Source organism: Pomacea canaliculata, linkage group LG9 (assembly GCF_003073045.1).
Source record: "Pomacea canaliculata isolate SZHN2017 linkage group LG9, ASM307304v1, whole genome shotgun sequence".
In the NCBI taxonomy this organism is placed as follows: domain Eukaryota; kingdom Metazoa; phylum Mollusca; class Gastropoda; order Architaenioglossa; family Ampullariidae; genus Pomacea; species Pomacea canaliculata.
In genome coordinates, this window is record NC_037598.1 from 20479853 (window position 1) to 20499496 (window position 19644).

At 37.1% G+C, this 19644-nt stretch overlaps 2 protein-coding genes across 10 annotated transcripts in view; both read right to left on the reverse strand.

Annotated features, from left to right (window-relative positions):
• Window positions 1–2643: 2643 nt before the first annotated feature.
• Window positions 2644–19644, reverse strand: part of LOC112572607 (neuroglian-like) — a 170281-nt gene continuing 153280 nt past the window's right edge. For 2 of the 7 annotated variants that reach the window (XM_025252357.1, XM_025252356.1), the window contains 6 exons: window positions 11383–11565; window positions 10982–11101; window positions 10263–10421; window positions 9720–9911; window positions 5071–5152; window positions 2644–4875 (listed from right to left, as the gene is read on the reverse strand). In XM_025252357.1, coding sequence (XP_025108142.1) covers window positions 4386–4875; window positions 5071–5152; window positions 9720–9911; window positions 10263–10421; window positions 10982–11101; window positions 11383–11565 — 1226 coding nt within the window. In that variant the 3' untranslated portion in view covers window positions 2644–4385. The remainder of the gene's footprint in view (window positions 4876–5070; window positions 5153–9719; window positions 9912–10262; window positions 10422–10981; window positions 11102–11382; window positions 11566–19644) is intronic. The other 5 variants (XM_025252362.1, XM_025252363.1, XM_025252360.1 and 2 more) reach the window with 5 other exon arrangements.
• Window positions 11989–19644, reverse strand: part of LOC112572610 (neuroglian-like) — a 32348-nt gene continuing 24692 nt past the window's right edge. For all 3 annotated transcript variants that reach the window (XM_025252368.1, XM_025252369.1, XM_025252367.1), the window contains exons 7-19: window positions 19199–19301; window positions 18521–18711; window positions 18114–18245; window positions 17704–17862; window positions 17326–17507; window positions 15782–15967; window positions 15302–15494; window positions 15015–15175; window positions 14623–14832; window positions 13967–14204; window positions 13250–13383; window positions 12357–12569; window positions 11989–12111 (exon numbers count right to left, since the gene is read on the reverse strand). In XM_025252368.1, the coding sequence (XP_025108153.1) occupies window positions 12444–12569; window positions 13250–13383; window positions 13967–14204; window positions 14623–14832; window positions 15015–15175; window positions 15302–15494; window positions 15782–15967; window positions 17326–17507; window positions 17704–17862; window positions 18114–18245; window positions 18521–18711; window positions 19199–19301 (2015 nt within the window). In that variant the 3' untranslated portion in view covers window positions 11989–12111; window positions 12357–12443. The remainder of the gene's footprint in view (window positions 12112–12356; window positions 12570–13249; window positions 13384–13966; window positions 14205–14622; window positions 14833–15014; window positions 15176–15301; window positions 15495–15781; window positions 15968–17325; window positions 17508–17703; window positions 17863–18113; window positions 18246–18520; window positions 18712–19198; window positions 19302–19644) is intronic.

Sequence of the window (19644 nt, forward strand, 5' to 3'; positions counted from 1 at the left end):
AGCGTGAAGGGCAGGCACGTACGTTCCCCTCACGAGCTTACCCTTCAGGATCGCACTTGGTCCCCCACCCCACCCCCAAGTGACGCTAGCTTTTTTATGTTTATTTATTTTTTTTTTTTTAGAGGGGGCATAGTCCGATAGCTTTGCATGGCCATATAGTCCTGCTTCATGCATGTCCTAATGTTTTCGGCGTCTTTCTGTGTATGATGATGAGTGCATGCCGATGAAGACAGATCTGAAGTATGGATATTCAACCAGATTCGGAGAAATGTAATATCTAGCATTGAGTTCTGCCAAGCCATATTATATTTAAAAATAAACCATTGTAGTAGACCTTTAAATATAAGGTATCAGCGGCCTGGTTCACGTCGAGTCTGTTAGATTGACTGCTAAACCTTGCCGCTAGCAAGCGTGAAAGCTGACAGCTAAAGATTAGCCGTAAAGACCTCTCCCAACATATGTCGAATGTTTGATCAAGTTTGGCAAAGCTGTGTGTGATGGTCTCCAGGCCTAAGCCAAGATTTGTCAGCCACTGTGTCTATCAGCCGCTGCCAATATGTTTGCTAATACATATGTCAATACAATGGAGCACAATTACTAAGGCACACATCCCAAAGTTAGCGCCGGTCTCCGGAGTAGATATTACAGTGGCTTATGAACCAGGGGACAAAAACGATACTAAGGAGATTAGAATGTGAACGTAGTTCACTGTCAGCAAAGCTGATCATCCTCCTACAACATTGTATAGCCATACAAAACAGCAGACAGCTACATTGCTGGGACTGTCAGGACCATGGGTTGTCAGTACGATCGAACGACTTAGGATTTTTATTAATATGCATTGAGTGGTTCTCACTCTTACATGTTGAGGCATGAACGCCAAAAGACATGATAATTTTGTATTTTACTTTTATCGTTCTTATGTTTCCTACACTCACATACAAACAGCTAATTGCAGTGAAACAGTATCAAAACTCACGAAAGAAAGCTGAAGCAAAATAATGAAACACATAAGAGTGGTTTCAGGGGACGCTACTCTCATCCATTTACACGAAGTAGTTCGCCCCTTCAAGTATGGCGTCAACGCTTGTAATAAAAGACTTCTATCACACGTCTGTGGGTTAATGGCCAGAAAGATCGATTTTTTAATTGCAGAGGACCTTGCGTTGATAAAAATCCTCCAAATAACTTTAACAAGCACGTCAAATTCAGATCAACAATCACAAGCAAAGCTGCTAAATCAAAATCTCATGCACCAAGAGGTCTCTGCCACTGGGTGGCCTCAAAGTTTTTTTGGGGCTGTGTAGATCAACTACATCGTTTGCTTCTGTCGCTGGCTGCAGCTTCCAGATCTTTTACTCACTGCATACAGGACACCACAGGTAATCTTCCATGAAATCATCAGGATCGTCCTTGTATGGATTGAATCAATGTATTCCATATTCTTTCATTGCTGGGGTTTTCCTCTGGAAAGCAATCATTTCAACGTTTATGTAGCCGTGATATAGCGTTAGTTGATGGCCTGGCGTAAAACACAACCAGCCAACCAGCCTCCCATGTTTATGTTCGGGTAGACACAGCTTCCCTGCACAAACTAAATGAGGACAGATATTGCGTCTTAGCGGCAATGAATCTCGACAACCCTCAAGTGATTCCTAAAAAAACTAATTTTTCGATATCAAATTTATACAAAACTGCTTTTCAGCTCACTCACCTCTTTCTTACACTTGTCATAGAGTTTAGCTTATATTCTTCATATATTCAAAATACAGCTTTATCTGTTAAAACCAAAATTTAGAGCATTTTCACATGTAAAAGATTATCTCTACTGGGCAAGAAATCACTAAATTTCATATTCCTAGGCTGTCCTCAAAACACTAGCCTCTAGCTTTGACAGCTGTCTCGTCAGGAATGCAAGACTTTCGATCTCCCCTCAAAAACTAGGAGGGGATTTCCCCTGAACTGATATGCACACAAGTTCACATTCCTCCCCCCCCCCCCATTTATACCCATTATAGTACTAACAGCTACTACTGACAGAGCAATTGAGATTGAATGGTATTAAGTGTGGATGAAAAGTCCATGAATTGGATGCAAAAGTTTATGTACCAGTGCCGTCCGCTCCTCTTTTTGCTTTGTATGAAAACTTTTAAGGATCCATTTGACATGACAATGGCAATGACGAACTTTATTAATCCCTTTGGGCAATTTATCAGCAATGGCACTAACTAGTTGGTTGCACCAAAGAGGATACCAAAATTAATGACCACTTAGGAGGGAAAGTGAAGCCACACTGACCCGGATGTATCTGCTGTCACGCCCACCTTTCGACGAGTATCAGCAAAGTTGATTCTATTTGGTATCAGTGTTCTACAAGTAGTTCAGCCTGTTACAAAATGTTATAGGCATTGAGTTTGCTGGGTTCAAACTACAAAATTTATTACATTTGAAAGATTTTATTCAGCACTGTATAACTCAGTTTTAAGAAGTGAATGAAAGTCTTTTGTATTTTCCCTACAGTTTAAAAAATGCATTACACATTTTATGTGCCCTTCATTTATATTTTTTATGTAATGTTATACTAATGCCATCAATCACCGACCAGACTAAAGCCATACACATACAAAAATTGAAAGAAATAGGTATTTTAAAAAAATTTATTAAGGGTTATAATCAGGTTATAGCCTCCAGAAAAACCTGTTTTTCTTACAATGGTTTGTTATTACAGGCTATCAAAAGCTTTCTAAGACAATAAAAGGTCCATATGCAAGATGGATGAAGTTTAATGAACAATGAAGTAAAATTAAAAATGGTGGCATCAGAACAAAAAACAAAAATGCTTATTACTTTTACTTCTTTATTTTTGCCAGATCTAAATATTGATATCTTCATGTGTCCTCCTTCCCTAATCTTTCGGCATTTCTTCACACACCCTCTGAATTAGTTCCTTGTTTAAGCCACCAGAATATGAATGTATAAACACGTTGCATATGAACATAATACAAAGGAATGTATGAGACTGCATTCAGAGGATCATATCTTAATAATGCACCTTGTTTGCAACCTTCATAAACATACATCTCAAAATTATTGAGCGATACACATAGGAATACAAAGACATGCATGTCTTCACTCACACATACAGGATGAATTACACATGTAAAAATCTAGAAAATGGGGTTTTGTACAGAAGAAATATGTTGTTATAGGCACTCCAAATGTTTGTACTCCAACAATTGATATGTATCTATGATGTTCATGAATGAAAATATGACTGTACATTTGGAACAGAACAATTATTTACAACTCTGTCTCCTATATGTGAAGCCAAATTATATTTTACAAACATTTTTGCTGGATGGAAAAGAAAGATTTGAGGCATAATGGAAATTTGAACGCCAAGAATATATTTAAAAGAAAAAGTTTGTAGCATACAGCTTAGGACTTCATAATCTTACATCACTTGTTTACACTTTGTCCTTCCCCAACCAGCAGGCATGAAAATCAAGCATATAAAACCTACTTCATATAAATTCTTATTTACTATTTAATAAAGCTGTAAAGATACGTCTGTGCAAAATGAACCATTTTATCTTCCCCCTGTAGGAGCAGTTTTACACCTTAACACATCTTGAGGACTATTCAATACTTGATCTACTCATCTGAAAGCAATGTCCACAAAGAATCATCCTCACAAGGAACTATAAGGAGATTTTTTCAATGCAGATTCCCAGTGTACAAAACAGTAGATGGCCGCTTAGTTTTAAAGAGTGTGACAGTATGGACATAAGACATCAGGCTACATGCATTCCAGTTAATATTCTTCAGGTTTAACTACATGTGGAGTTTGGTTTATTTATTAGTATGTCCAGCGTTTAAAAATTATTTTATTTATTCATTCACATCAGGGGTAGGGAAAGAATGGCTGAAACTTAAACGGAGGGCAATCTGATGCCTGATCTATTTCAAGCAGGGTTCCCTAAGTCCTGTTTCAGTTGCACTATCATAAACTTCGTTTATATTTTCACCCAGCTCCATGAAAATGTCTTATCATTCAACATGAACAAAAAACAATTCTACTGGAATGTACTGTCTTATTTCTGTCTCAGCTGCCTGTTAAGTTCTCAAAAGATGCGGTTTTCTTCTCTGACCTGTTGGAAGCTACATTAAGCTCTTTAAAATACACACAAGAAGAAACTCGTATTACACATGCTGAAAACAGCTTTTGCCATGTATTACAAATGGATATGACATTTTGTTATACAAATCCATGCTTTCATAAGACACTTCCCACTGCATATAGATTTCTGCAAGGCAGCCCCTTAGCAGTGAATGCTAGGGGCATGGATTCAGGGACTGGCTTTATATATCCCTGCAACGCTTTTCTACACAAAAGTGGAAGAGGCAGGGGGTCCACTACCATGAGAATCATTGCGCGGGCGGCTATCTTTGGGTGCTCCATGGCGGTCAAAGCGGGTTGGTTCATTCATGTCGACGTCGGGGTCATAGCTTCCAGAAGGCTTGCGTTCATAGTCTTCATAAGGTGCATCAGAAGGCATGCGTCCTCTTCCACTCTTCGGGTAGTTCTTGGCATGGTTTTCCCTATTGTCATCATAGTCATCATAGTCACGGGAGTAATCCTTGTCTCTGTAGTCATGGTCATTGCGTCCACCCCTGTGATCGTCATAGTCATCATAATCATCACGGCGGTCATAGTCGTCACGGCGGTCATAGTCGTCACGGCGGTCATAGTCGTCACGGCGATCATCATAATCACCACGACGGTCATAGTCACGATCATCATAATCGTCACGACGATCATCATAGTAATCATCCTTAGGCTTTTTGTCATAGTACTTGTCATCATCATACCTGCTGAGACAAAAAAAAGAAACACCAAATTGCTAATGTGATGATCAAAAGAGCAGCAAGATGGATCATCATGAGATGACACACTCATTGTGTTTGCTACTGAAAGTTTCTGAGGTTCAAATCCTGTATTTTCTAAAAGGTTCTATAAATTATGTATGTTTATGCACAGGAACACAGAATACAGTAAAAGATACTCACTCCTTCCTTTCATAGTAGTCATTGCTATAGCCACGAGGCTCTGGACCAAAGTCTGATGAACGTTCAGGTATTCGAGAAGTGTCTAGAATCAAAACAAATCAAGGTCATTTTCTTTCTTTTTTAAGTACACAAACATTTCAGCTTCTGTTTAAAAACAAAACCAAAATGGAGTGTTTTGATGAAGTGAGAGCAATATGAAACAGCACAAGAAAAATTAACCAAGGACTATTCCCAATCATAACCTATGTACTTTACAACAAACCTGTTTTGAAGGGTGGATGCAGTTAGTTGGAAAAAAAAAAAGAAGAGGGGTGGGACATGGGGGATAATCACTATTCCGGATGTCAATTTATGTTGGAACTTTCATTTGGTTGCCCTAGATTTTATGTCTTGCAAAACCCACATTCTGACCTTCATCTCTTCTGACAATGCCTAACAGATATTTACATACATAACTTCTGTAATGTCATATTCTGAAGAGGATTAGACATACTCAGCTAGGTAGAACAGAAGCCACTAATATTACAAACATTTAGCCATCATAGTTACTGATTAGGATGTTTAAAATGCCTGTCTTGGGCACAGGATTTTCTCCCTGGATTTAATTTTCACTGGTCTTTTCAAAAAAATAAAAAAAATACAACTATATTGAATGTTATGACTCATCTCCTGGGCCTGGATGTAGAAATGTGCTAAGCTGACTTGCTTTATCTCTCTCTATCAGTCAACTAAGCTGCAAATATTTTATGACAGCTAAGATAGCATCCAGCTAGGGTGTTATCTTACTTTGCTGGTCCTACCCATGAAGATATACACACTTGTATGTAAATGTAAATGAATCTTTTTTTTCTATTGGGCCAAAAGGGAGGAGAAGAGGGAGAGAGAGAGAGAAAAAAAGATGAAATTGTTTGCACAACATTTGTCTATTATTAACTTAGTAGAGCAATACAAATCAATATTTAGTCTAAAAGCTACAATCTGCTACTACTGGTCACTCAAGCAATTTTGCAGCCACTAGTGTTCAGTATCTTGTTCTTGAATGAATTTGAGTGAAAACAAAAGGGAAAGGGTGTTACAATTTATCAATATATTACTTCCAAGATTTTGCAAGGCTGTGCACACCTAAAATCTTTTTAAAGTCTTCATAGTGTGTTTTTGTGTGAGCTACAAATCACAGCACAAATGACTAACAGATAACGGAAGGGCAAGTAACATTAAAAGGGTGAATAAATTAAAGTAGCACATCTTTTTACCTTGACCTAAGGAGTAAAGGATGATCATTTGGAAGGAAGAAATTGAGGGTATGAATGCACTATGGAAAATTTTCAAGCTTGTTGCTATTAAGAGTTACTGACTCTAGTAGCTGCTCAAATGCTCTGACCAGATTGTGTTTAAGAACGTTACATGGCTGATGAGCAAAATCTGAAACGGCATACAGCAAAGGGAAATACTGAAAGTTCTATAGTACAATCAAACTCCACAGCTGACCAAAAATACAGACCAGTAAAACTTTTACTCAGTCTCATGCTATAAAGTTCTGTAATATCAAGCATTGAAATCATTTAAAAGCACAAAAATATTCCTAATATTCCTACTGTGTCCTCAGATGTAAAGGAAACATGCTCTTTTCTATATTTGCTTTTCATTTGTTTACTTTAAACTATTTCACGCTCTCAAGTTCCTACAATTTATATGTTTATGCCAGGTTTTATTCTACACAAAACACTTTCTATGCCACTTCCCTTGAAAGCCCCACCTCAGCCATGCATCAATTTTTTGGGTACTGGCCAACTGAAAATTGTTTAGGGTCTGCCTTTTCATAACTCTAATGTTGTTTCCACCAAGTTCCATTTGCTGTCTGCTTCTTCAGGTGTTGTGTAAAAATGGTGAAATTTTGACAGAGTATTTCAGTATCAAACCATCCTGGATAAACAATGGCCATGGTACAAATGACCATAATAATTTGGCCATGACAAATCTCAACCTTCTGTACAGGGTGAAGAGAACTATGCACATCTTTCATTTGCACTGCGAAGTCATGAGACTCGAAACGAGCAAAGAAAGCATTAAGAGCATTAGGCAGGGCTGTACTCTCAACGCCTGAGATCGAGATTTTGGCTTTCGACCCCTTCCTCCGATCATCAATATTGGCCATGTTGTTGAGTCTCTGCCAAGCTACTCGGATGTTACCTGTAGCAAACTGAGACTCTATTTTTGACTTGTGTTTTACCTTGACCCAACGGATAGCATCATGGACCTCTCTATGTACCAATTTTCTGTCGTGGGCAGAACCCGTGAAAAACACATGTTTTTTTTTTGTTAAGCACTGCTTTTAGGCCCTTGGTCACCAAAGGTTTGTTGTTAGGATAAACATAAACTGCTTTGATGGAACGGTGCAGTCTACACTTTTTTACTCCTAACTTTTACTCCTGTGTGTTAAATGTCTGTATGAGAATGTAAGCATGCCCTTGTGAGCGAAGACAAATTTCTGTCCTGGGTCTCCTGGACAGACAATAAAGTCTGTTTTGATTTGATTTGATTTTGATTTGATTGTACTTTTGTCAAGCATATACCTGCATGTTTCTAGATGTTTTTCACATGCTCATACAGTGGTTCATTTCTTTGCAAGCAAAACCTATCAGTCTCTATGAAAGGGATACCATTTAAAAACAAAATAACTAAAAGATGTTGCATTAGGGTCAGTTAAGGTTAGGTTATATCATGCATGTAATTGATACAAAGTGCAGGAATCTTCTAAAGGTTTAATTTTAAAAATGGAGACAAGGCTTTTACAAAAGCATGTTTTTTGCATATACCTTCCCATGCATATGAACCAAGCTAAACTTTTAAGCCTCTTTCTCTGTCTCATCATGTCACAGAGTTCTTTATGTTGTATGTCCCAAACAACAACCTTTTCCTCAATGTGTACGCATTTAGGTAATCTCTAGAGTTCCTGCACTTTGGTAATATTAATCACTCCACATGGTTAAAAAAAATAAGCATGCATAAATTACAGCCATAATTTTTATCAGGACAATACACAAAACCACACACGCACATGTTTCTGGCATTTTACTAACTCCAAATCATCATCTCACAAATTCGGACCTATGTGGAATTTGATGATGGCTTTGCCTACTGTGGTGTACATAAATGCCGAAAAAATAAACTGTATTTAGAACAAGGATTTTAAAATAGCACTTCAAAATCAGCACATTATCAAATTACAAAAGATATGCCAGACTAAGAGAGTAGTGCATAATTCTTCAGAATGCAAACTGTCTCTTGGTCTACCTAGCATTTGCAATTTCCAATGGATCAAAGCACCAAAGCAGTGATCTCACATGGCAAGCATGTATAGGTCTGAAAGCAGTGAAGTATGTGCATGCATTTGAATATTCTGAAGTTAAATTTTGGTTTCTTCATTACACCGGAACTGATTAAGTGCATTACAGATAATTAGGTGAGTTTATATAGATATGTATATACAGGATGTCCCAAACATAATATATATACACTTAAATAGCAGACAACTTGGTTGATGTTAATTTCTTTTTGGATTTAACCTGCTGGAACAAATAATAGCAGCCATACCAAGTTCTGAACAAAGAAAATTAATGCTAATGGCTGTTTGGAAACGCAGTTGAGGTACAAAGACAGTGTCTTAATGTTTGCGATCCCACTGCTTTCCATTATAAGCATTACAAGAACAGACTTGCTTTGAAAACAGACGTTCACAAAAATAAGTCACATCTGTAGATTCTATTATAAAAATAGAATGAACAGAATTGCCCTTTGCTGCTGGAACACAGTCTTCACATTGCTCTTCCTGACTATTTCATGAATCATGTTCAGCGCAATGAGCTCTCCTTTTGACTGAGATATTGCACTATACAAATTAACTTATCATTATTATTTAAAATGTAGTTAAATGCATACTGCATTTATAGTCGTTCAAAGAAATGTATAATTTTTCCGAGGACACCCTGTATATTTCACAATATCTTCATGCAAGAGACACTTCCATTTCAAGATTAAATGCAAGAATTAAGGAATTAGGCTCATGATACATAATGATAACTGATAATGCCAGTAACACTGTTTATGCTTATCTCTGTGACCTCTGATAACCAAGCAGCAGAATTCCACCTAGCCTCATCTCCCAAAAGAAAAAAGGAATTAAACACTGATAGATTTTTTTTGCAATATTATCTTCAAAAGTATGCCAACACTGGTCTGATTTGTTTCAGAATCTTTTAGTACAAGCTGATATAATCTGGACTAGGTTGCACATTCTAAACTGCTTGGCACAATCTTGAGGCTGTGATAACTTAAAGATCTAATGCACTCTATTAGACCTTTAAAAACCAGGGACCAGTTCACAGATGCAGACAGTAAACAGTCTTAGATTCTGGGACTTTTCAGGAGAATGACAATCAAGAGAAAGAAGTTAATAGTTCTTTACAACATACTATTGCCTCATCTCAAATTGCTGTGACTGTCTCTGATCCATGACTTAGACCCTGGCACAAGAAACTCAAAAAGCATAAGCATGCAAAGTCAAAAGAGTGTGCAAACAATGACTGACAGAGGGAGAAGAGCCCTCCAAAGCAGCGGAAGAAAAGATAGGTAAGTGGACATGGGCTTACTATCCGGGTATGTACCAGTGTAATTCGCAGCATCACCTCCGTAGTAGGAGCCTGAGGGTGAAGACCTCGGTTTGAACCGCTTTCCTTTGCGAAATAACATGATGAAGACGACAATGAGAGCAATCAGCAGGATGAGCGCCAGCAACATCCCCACAAACCAGCCGATGTTGCCAACCAGTGCAGATGCTATAGCTGAAATGAGAAAATGGATTGTTAAGTACACATCTGTGCCACAGTTTCTGCAAGTGTGTTAATGAATGTCAACAAAATGCTATGCAAATAAGAATTTGTATGTTTACATCCCTAAGCTAAGGGTACAACATTTTATGTTCTTATACTATGGGCTACAAAGCAACAATATTGATGTATTGATGCAAAGCTTCCATTCACAATATCGATCTCCCATCAGATAAGTGAAATAATGGCAAATGCCTTGGTTTGAAAATACACAAAGGGAGACACCTACAGGCATCTATATAAGTAACAAACAGCAAAATAATACTGTGGGAACATCTTAAGACTTAAAAAAATATATTCATTTACCTATTCCATCAGTGGTTACTCGTTCAATGTGAGAAGCCTGTCGCACATTACCAGTGGTGGCAACAACACGCAGTTCATATGTGGTGCCCGATTCAAGTCCACTAATGTTCTTCCAGGTTGAGATAACTTCATCTGTTGATTTCAACCACTCAGGAGCATCTGAAGAAGAAAATGCAATAAGTATTTGCTAATAAATATAAATTTCACATACTTTTACCATTACTCACACCTTGCATGTAGTGGAGTGTAGTTCTTCAAAGGCATCACAGGACTGTAATAGAGGTCATGTAGCTATCTGGCCACCAGGGAATGAGATTCTAAAATCCACCCTTGCAACAGACCACGAGGGCAGTCTTTATCTCCTTTCAACTACATTTCCTTCCCCAACCAGTAAAAGCTCAGATACCCATTCCATAAGCTATATCAAAAGGCCAAGGCATACCACTCTACACAGGACATCAAATTGGTTAGTAGCTATTTGTATCTCTAGCCTTGAATGCCGGTGCTCTCACTACTGACCTATCTGCCCGTACTCATTTTTTTTTACATGTTTCTCAAAAAGGCACAAATCACCTGAAAAAAAGGGGTTCTGGCAGAAACACAAGATAAATGAGAGAAGGTAGTCGGCAAAAAGATTTAAGATTTCTGGTAACACAGAAAAGAAACTAATAATGATGAGCAGAGTACTATTTTACACATTGGTATGTTACTGACTTTACCTTCTCTCCTGTACTCCACAAAGACGACAGTGCCTGACTTGGCATAGGGGTTTATCCACCAAGTAACATTGATGTAAGTCCGTCCAACATCAGTGATGGCAAAGCGTGGTGCTTGAGGGTCTACAAAATGTTAAAATTTTTTAAATGACAACAGGGCAAATCCACAAAACATTCACAAAAATATGTTAACAGCAAAAATCCAGGTAAAATTAAATGTGCATTATCAAAACATTTGCACTTAAATCTTCAAATTGCAAGTGACAATTTGTTTTAAGGCCAGATCAATGATTTGTTAGCTTCTCCAGGCTGTGATGCTGCATTTTGACATGCATGAAACCAACAATTCATACTATTAAGTTTAAATAAGTGCAAGTGATGAAGCACAAGAGAGAGACACGCACCACCAGCTTCTGTTGTAATGATCTCGATGAAGTAGCTCTCACCCCGGCCCTTAGAAGTGCGAGCCCAGATGTAGACACGGTACCTGTTTGTTGACAAGAGGCCACTCAACATGGCAGTGGTAGCATAAGGATCATCAATCTGAGGGTCTCGTTCTTGCATTTCACCAAGGTCCAAGCCTTTCACTGATATCCAGAACAAATATAAATGGCTAACAATGCACATTTCAGGTACAGACTAAGAAATTGTCTAAACACAACAAAAACAAAATAAAATTAAGACCACGATGCTCGTCCTGACTTACAACTACAAAATGTCTAGCAAGACAATGATAGATAAATGATTGTTTGAAGATTGCACAGAATATCTTTTTCGCTTATTGCTACTTCTCTACTTGTCTTCCTTTTGCAAAGTCACAATACTCTCAGTCATTACTTGGTTCCTCTTAGCGTGGGTATGTTTTTTTTCTCTCCTTCGTATGTTGCCCATGTCTTGTTCTAGTTATTAAGCACAAAGAGCATGTTCTTTAGAAGTGCACACTATAAAATTCTTCTTTTATTATTATTGTCTAAAACCTATTTTCACATCACCCTTTATAGTAGCCTTACCAAGTTGATATCCAATGTCATATCCTAAAATATCTCCACGATTTTCATCTGGTGGCTTCCACTCCAAGTTAACATGGTTGTCTCCAATATTGATTGGTCGGAAAAAAGCCACTGGTCCAGGGACTGTTAAAAAAAAAGGATAAAATCAGAAAACAAAACAAAAAAAAACAAAAGAAGCTAAGGTAAAAACAAAAACATTAAAAATCAAAACAAATCACCAAAAAAAGTATCTGAAATTTTCATTAACTAAACAATTTTCAAAATAGACCTCACAATTTTAACTAAGCTTTATATGAGGCTGAATTAATGCATGCATCTGCACTTGTGCAAGTTGGTGTTTTGTGTTTATTTGCGCATTTTCTCCTCACATCCTGCTTTTGTTTGGAAGGTCATAACATCTGTTGGCCGTGAAACATAGTAGTTGTTCATCACAGAGATTTGTGCCTCTACAGTAGTCATTGGTAGAAGATCTTGGACAGTTGTTCGAACTGTCTGCCGTTTCGTGAGGCAAGGGCCTCCTTTGGTAAGATATTCCACTCTCTCAGTGTGTCATCTTTGTACCCTCTCTGCCAAAACTGAATCTAATAATGGGAAAAACAATTTGAAAACACAAATTCAGTCAAAGATTTACATTTGTCATTTAAGTAGCTCTAAGTATCATTAGCTTCAGTCACATTGCTAAGCTTCTTTCACAAAGATCATTCTGGATTTTGTACCAGGAAAGAGCTGAACCAAGTGTTCACACATTTCCATTCCTGCCCACTTTATATAAGAACTGCATTAAATGCAACAGTGTGCCTTATTTAAATTTCAACGCTGCTGTTATTTACACAAATCAGTTATATTTACCTGTTCTGACCTTTATATACATTAGTTGACATGTCATTTTTGCATGTATATATTAGTTGATACTTTAAAAAACACTAATTAAAAATACTATATATAATCTCTTAGTCATGTTATCAATATACATTAATGCAATTCAGCTTTACATCATACAAGTCAAATGTCTGATCCTCAATTTTTTTATTTTAATATTCATTACCTTTGTATTCTTTAACCTCTGGCTCAGTGACTGAATGTGATTTGCATCATAGAGTGTTTATAAGAGAGAGCCACCCACTTTCCTTGTAATGCTGAGCGATAAACATGTTCTAATTATTATTATAATATGGCAAATACTGCGCTCTTGTGTTGTATAAAAGTCACACTAATCAGTTATTTTACTGCAAAAATTTGAAAACAGAAAGACCCTTCCAACCTTGAAACCACGAAATTCCCCATTTATTGCTGTGGGTGTTTTGTTAATTTGTTGATAGTCAAATTCCCAAGTTAACACTGCATAGGTGTCTTCCACCTGCTCTGCCTGGAAAGTCTCAGGCACAGTGTTAGGAACTGAAAAAGAAGGAAGATTATAAAAAGAAGGCTTACAATTTTCTTTAAAAAATAATTTTTTTAAATCAATCCAGGATAAACTGAAATAAAATCAATAGTAACTAAACCCATGATCATTATTATTAATAAATAATTTAATAGTAAATAATAATAAACATGCGATTATATAGCACATTCTCATGTTTATGAAGGAGCATGCCTGCACGAGATTGACAGCATATCAAAGATGGAAAGATAAAAAACAGTACTGATAACTAATAACAAAAGTACTAATAAAAGACATACAGAAGAAGCAAAAAAGAATCAGGTAACAAACAGTAAGGGCGGAGAGTTTCGCGAATCTGCAGACAAGATAAGCAGGCAGATTAGTCAACAGACAAAAAGTGAAAGAAAGGGTCAGATTATTACATGTGCTCTGCACCCATTGTTCGTACCAATCTTTGACATACTAAAGATCAGCAGTCTGTACTGTTTTCATCTCATCTCTGAAAAATTACAATTTCTTATACCTTTGTATTAATACATATACATTACAACTCTTATGAGACAACTTTACAACATGAATTAACCACCTACAACTTACTTGATTCAGCTGTGAAACCTCGAATTTTAGGAGGATCTTGCATTGCATCACCCACACTGTTTTTGGCTTTCAAGGTAATAATATATGGTTCATAGATCTGGTTTCCAACTGCAAAGTATTTTTCTCTCACTCTCCAATCATCAATTGGAAATTGCTGCACACCGGTTGGATACCCTTCTCGCTCATACTGCAAGATGTACTGAAAACCAGGGCCATTCTGCTGAATCTCTGGCATTGGCTGTAAGAGAAATGCAAAAAAAGTATGAAATGCATGCAGATGACTATCAAATTATCAATCCAAAACAACGAAAAAAGCATACCTTGCAAAACTAATCTGATTAACCCTCTTAGCACTGCATAAAAGTTTAAGTATTACAAAGACTGGCTAGTAACTGAAGACTGTGAAGATGACATTAGGTGAAGCTTGTTTGTTATTATTGCTGGTCTCAGGCAAATATAAGACCAAGAAACATACATTTTTTTGAAAAGGAGAAAGCTTGAACTTCACAATAAAAGTAATTAAAATTGCCTTTCCCATGCTTCCCCTCATCATGTTCTATGGGTTAAAAATGTTCACACTTTCAGCAGAAATCTTAAAAAAGACCTAATCATCATTTTAAACTACAGATACATGTTTCTAGGCTCAAACCACTTACTGTCCATTCGATATGCAGAAAGCCAGGTCTGTCTCCAATCGTCCGCAGATTCTGAGGGTGGATTCTCGGACGTTCTGCGTTAGTTTTGCAAATGATTGGGTTAGGAAAGCTGGGGTCACTCTCTCCAATCTTGTTGTAGGCAATGACACGGAAAGTGTAGTTAACCCAGGGAGTCAAGCTCACATTTGCTATACTGTACATGGAATCAACCTGAAAGAATGAAAAAATTTGTAAGCTTGAGGAATTAACATTTAATACAACATTAATATGCAGAACAAAGATAAACTATAAAGATTACAGAACAGTTATAAAACAAAGTAATTCATCATTATTATCAACTTATGGTTATGTTTAAACTTTCATTTTTTCTTTGTAAGTGCAAATATACTTACCCTGACTCCAAAATTCCATGTATCTGGACTGAAACTTGTGTTGTACTGAATCACATAGTACTGCACTGGGGCATTGTTGTAGCTGCCAGGTATCCAGCTCACCGTAGCATTCTGGGTGGCACACTTTTCAACTTTTACCTCAGAGGGAGAATCAGGTCGATCTATACAATGGAAAAAAAAAATCAATAGGATTGTTATTCCCTCTATGCCATGATGTGCAAGTTCAAAAGTGCCAGCACCATAGACCATTTGCTTCTTGGAAAAGATTGCAGATGCCAGAATCTCACCTCTAACTGTCAGCATTGCTGAGGCCTCCTCCTGGTCTAAGCCGTTGGTAGCAACACAAGTGTATGATCCAGAATCGCGTACAATGGTTCCTGATATTGTCAGAGAGTTGTCCTGTTTGTTAGTTGTCATTCGCTGCACAACAGCGGAGATTTCCTTGTTGTCCTTCAGCCATTTGATTTGCAACTTGTCCACCTGTGAGCCCAAGAAATCAGGTTTATTTTCCCTTCCAATTCTCCAATAAAAATGCACATCTTTCCACAAACTGAAAATATTTTCTGAATCTTATTGTCCAGAGTTGTTCATATCTTGCTTTAGTTACTGATGCTACTTTTTTCATAAATGTATCTGTGTATCTCATGTATCAGTGAATACAGATCTCTGCAATAAAGGCAACTGCTTGGTCAATGCTAAAAGAAACAGATTTTCTTTTGCAGCTCTGCAAGATATCACACATGCCTTCAATAGATACACTTGCTTACCTCCTCTGGATCAGTGGTTCCAGAACATGTGAACTTTGCATCTGTGCCTGCATTGACCTCCAGATCCAAAGGTTTCTGCTCTATCAAAGTCTTGCGCCTTACCAAAAGTTTCCCTGAGCTGCTGGTCACGTTGAAGATATTTCTAGCTTCGCATGTGTATAGCCCCGCATCTGACAATACTACTTGCTGTATTGATTAGACAAGGAAACAAAATATATTCTTAAATCTTTATGAAATAAAAGAAAACAAAAGACATGACTTCTGATACAGTGGGCCACCTCATTAAGACCTTCCCTATTGCAACACCCTCTGAGCTCTGACCCACAAAATTTTCAGCAATGTATTTTATCTATATGAATGCTTTATAGTTGACAATATGCGCTATATTAAAACCCTTTGCAGAAATCACGTGCTGGGAAAAAAAAAATAACGTTCACTTTCAAATAGAATGCTTCTGGCCAACAGTTTGCAACATATTATCTTTCTACAGAAATAATGTCAGATAAGTATATTCAGAAGGAGACTACTTGTTAATTGTTGTCTTTTTGTTACTCTTTGTTTGCCGATGCCTATTAGACAAGTGTGCTACATTACGACCTGTAATAATTCACGTTTATTTTAAAAAAAATTGTGACCAGCTATTTGTGCTATATTGGGACTTTTCTTTTTTTTGCAGAAATCACATTTAAAGATATGTAAACAGTGAATGTTAAGACAACCTCATTATCTACCACAGCACACGAGTATTCATTGCTTCCCTTTACCTGGGGAGGTATTCCCCTATAGTCCCTTCACCAAAGTGTAACAAAAAAGAAAAGCATTATGACATGGTTTTTCAACAATGGTAAAATCAGCAAGAATGGCCAAATTAGAGTGAAAATATCAAAGAAAAGCAATTTCAGTGCTTTTTAATTTTCAATGTTTAAATAAATGAACTTGAAATTCTAGGTATTTGAACTTGTGTTATGTTGAATGAAAGCATGGTTGAATGGTGGACTGATCACTATTAACACCAGATTTTGGTGGATTATAGCAAGTCTTGAAAGGGAAGCTATTTACTACTGGTATTTAAAAAATGGAAATGTGTAAACTAAGGGCACCAAACAAGAAAGGCTAACGGTAAAAATACATATATACTATATAGATGTTACAGGCTGCTTAAAAAAAAAAAACTTTCTTAATCTGTATACCAGCTCACACTATAACACACTCCAGTATTATGTGTCAGGCTGCTTATGTTATACCAAATGAGATATGCTGTGGGTCATTTCATTATCTGGACAAAAAGGTTTGAGTGCAATAAATTTGTGTATATGAGAATATGCGTGCAAGTCTGTAGAAACACAGCATTTTTTTAAAATATCATTAGCTTCAGTGAGAGAATAGAATGTGCATTAGAATTATTATCTAAGATCATATTTGCCTTCAAACTGACTAAACACTAAGCTTTTCAGTATTCTGCAAAATATTCTCTTTATGTATATCACAGACTCGCTGAACAAGAAAGTTGTTTTAATAAAAATAATTTGAGCAAGTCAGTTTACTTTTATATAGAGCTCTCCTGAGGGCATAATCTTGTATCTGCCACCGCTGATCTGCTGATTGTCCTTGTACCACGTGATGATAGGATCTGGCTTGCCTGCTACCCTGCAGGTCAAGTTTACAGAAGTTCCCTCTGCTACAAGCTTTTCTGGATCCGGGGGAGTGAGGATTGTAGGAGCCTCAGCTGCAAAGAAATATGCAGGGCAACTTAATGAGCAAATATTTAAATCAATAATGTCTAAATTGCCAAGTTAGCTGTGCTTCATAATAATCTCCACCATTGTCAAGTCTGCTCAACTACATGGTTCAAGAGATGGCGTAAAACATACACAAGGAAATTACAAAAGGAAATAAACTATAAGCTGGTCATAAATACTCACAAAGTACGTTCAAGTAAACATCGCCCCAAATGTAGCCATGTTTGTTTGTGGCATTGCACTGGATCACCATGGCATCCTCCCGGTTGACATTTTCAAACACAATGCGATCAGGACGTGGGCGCTTGAAGCGGTCTGGGGTAATCCTGCTGTCTTTCACATCTGTGGAAAAATTGAGGTAACTGTTCAACATCAAAGAAAGTCAGTTATAATGCTTTTAAAATCCACAAAAAACATACATATTATTCTCCTTGCATTTGACACTTGACCACTGCTAATCCAGTTCCCTGGTGTATGCTATTCACCTCTACTTGTTCAGCAAGATAAAGAGAAGATATCCATTGATAAATGTTGTTACAAGCAAATTATCATGCATCAGTTATCAGAAATAAAAAAGAAAGCCGATATAGTACTTTGTAAGGGGACCCCATTGATGAACCACCAGTACTCTGGTGTTGGTACAGCCTTCGCCAAGCAGTCGAACTGTGCTGTGCCACCAACTCCAATCTCCACATCTTGGGGCTCCAGCAGCCAGTAAGGTACAGCTAAAAATAAATCAGAAAAAACAAAGGTTTTCATTGGTGTTGTTCCATATATCAATGTTGCTAATCATTCCACCAGGTTTTGCAACCTCTGAACCCTAATATATCCCAGAAAATATGTCCTTACAACCACCAGACTATATATTTCTTTCTACCTTTTTTGATAAACTTTCTGAGAAAAGAAGACATTTACAGCAAAGAAATGATTTTTTACGCACCAATTCTATGAATTTAAAAAACAAATTTGTTTTTAAATGGTTAAATGTACCAATACTCACACTCTACACGCACAGACACAGTTCTCTGAACTCGTGTCTGAGTGTTACTGTTGGAAGCCCAACACTCATAGGTTCCTGCATCCTCAAATTGTAGATTATCAATCACCATCTCCATCCCAAAAGCTAATATTTTGGCTCGATCAGGCAGTGGTGCACCATCTGTTCTTACCCAGTGTACATCTGGTGTTGGACTATGAAGCAAAGAGTATATTGAAATCACCACATATTCTCCAGATTAAAATAAAATTGAAATAAAAATAAACGTCTGTAACAAATAATTATAAAAAACAAATGATTTTATATTCTGAGACTTATTTTTCTCTCTTCAAGGAGAAAAATCATTTAACGATAACAAAAATTAGTGTTGATAATCTTACTATTAATAAAGGCATTAACTCCAAGTGTTCAAATATTTATACGAGTCAGTCAAGATAATTAACTGACCAGCTCTCATCTGAATGAACATTATATTATAGGATGATCTTGTCAGTGTGTTTGGTGTTCATTATGACTCGGTAATTGCAGCAATATATTTAACATTGATGAATAATAAATATTAAACTACGAGAACAAAAGATCTCAAAACAACAATTGTGTCAAAATCTAGTCATTGTGAAAGGTCTTCATCAACCCCATAATCATAGCTCACTGAATCTAAAACAAAAATGATATACATACTTTCCAGAAAAAATGCACTTGACCTTGAACTGATTTCCACGAAGACCAAAGTGGTCTTCTGGAGAAGCCCACATGTAGGTCACTGGACTGAGCTCTTCAGTGGCTGCAAAAAAATAAAACCATTTTCTCCATCACAAATACATGGAATTTCTGCTTGTGCACTATGCCAACACTTTGCTTAATCATTCACTGCCACCGCAGAGGCATGCAATGGTCTGTTTTGAAATCGGTGTCCATGATTTTTGTTTAGTCTTTGTGTTGGTTTTTTCGAGAGGCACTTGGAGCCTTTGATGGTGGGTAAAGTGCTTTCTTAATCAACTTTATTTATATTTTGCTGTGCTTCATGTCTAAATGTTTATGCAGGTGTATTTGATGCCTGTCCTAAACCACTGAGCTTGCACACCTATATGTATGTGAAGCACTTTGAGTCTGGCTGATGCTGTAGA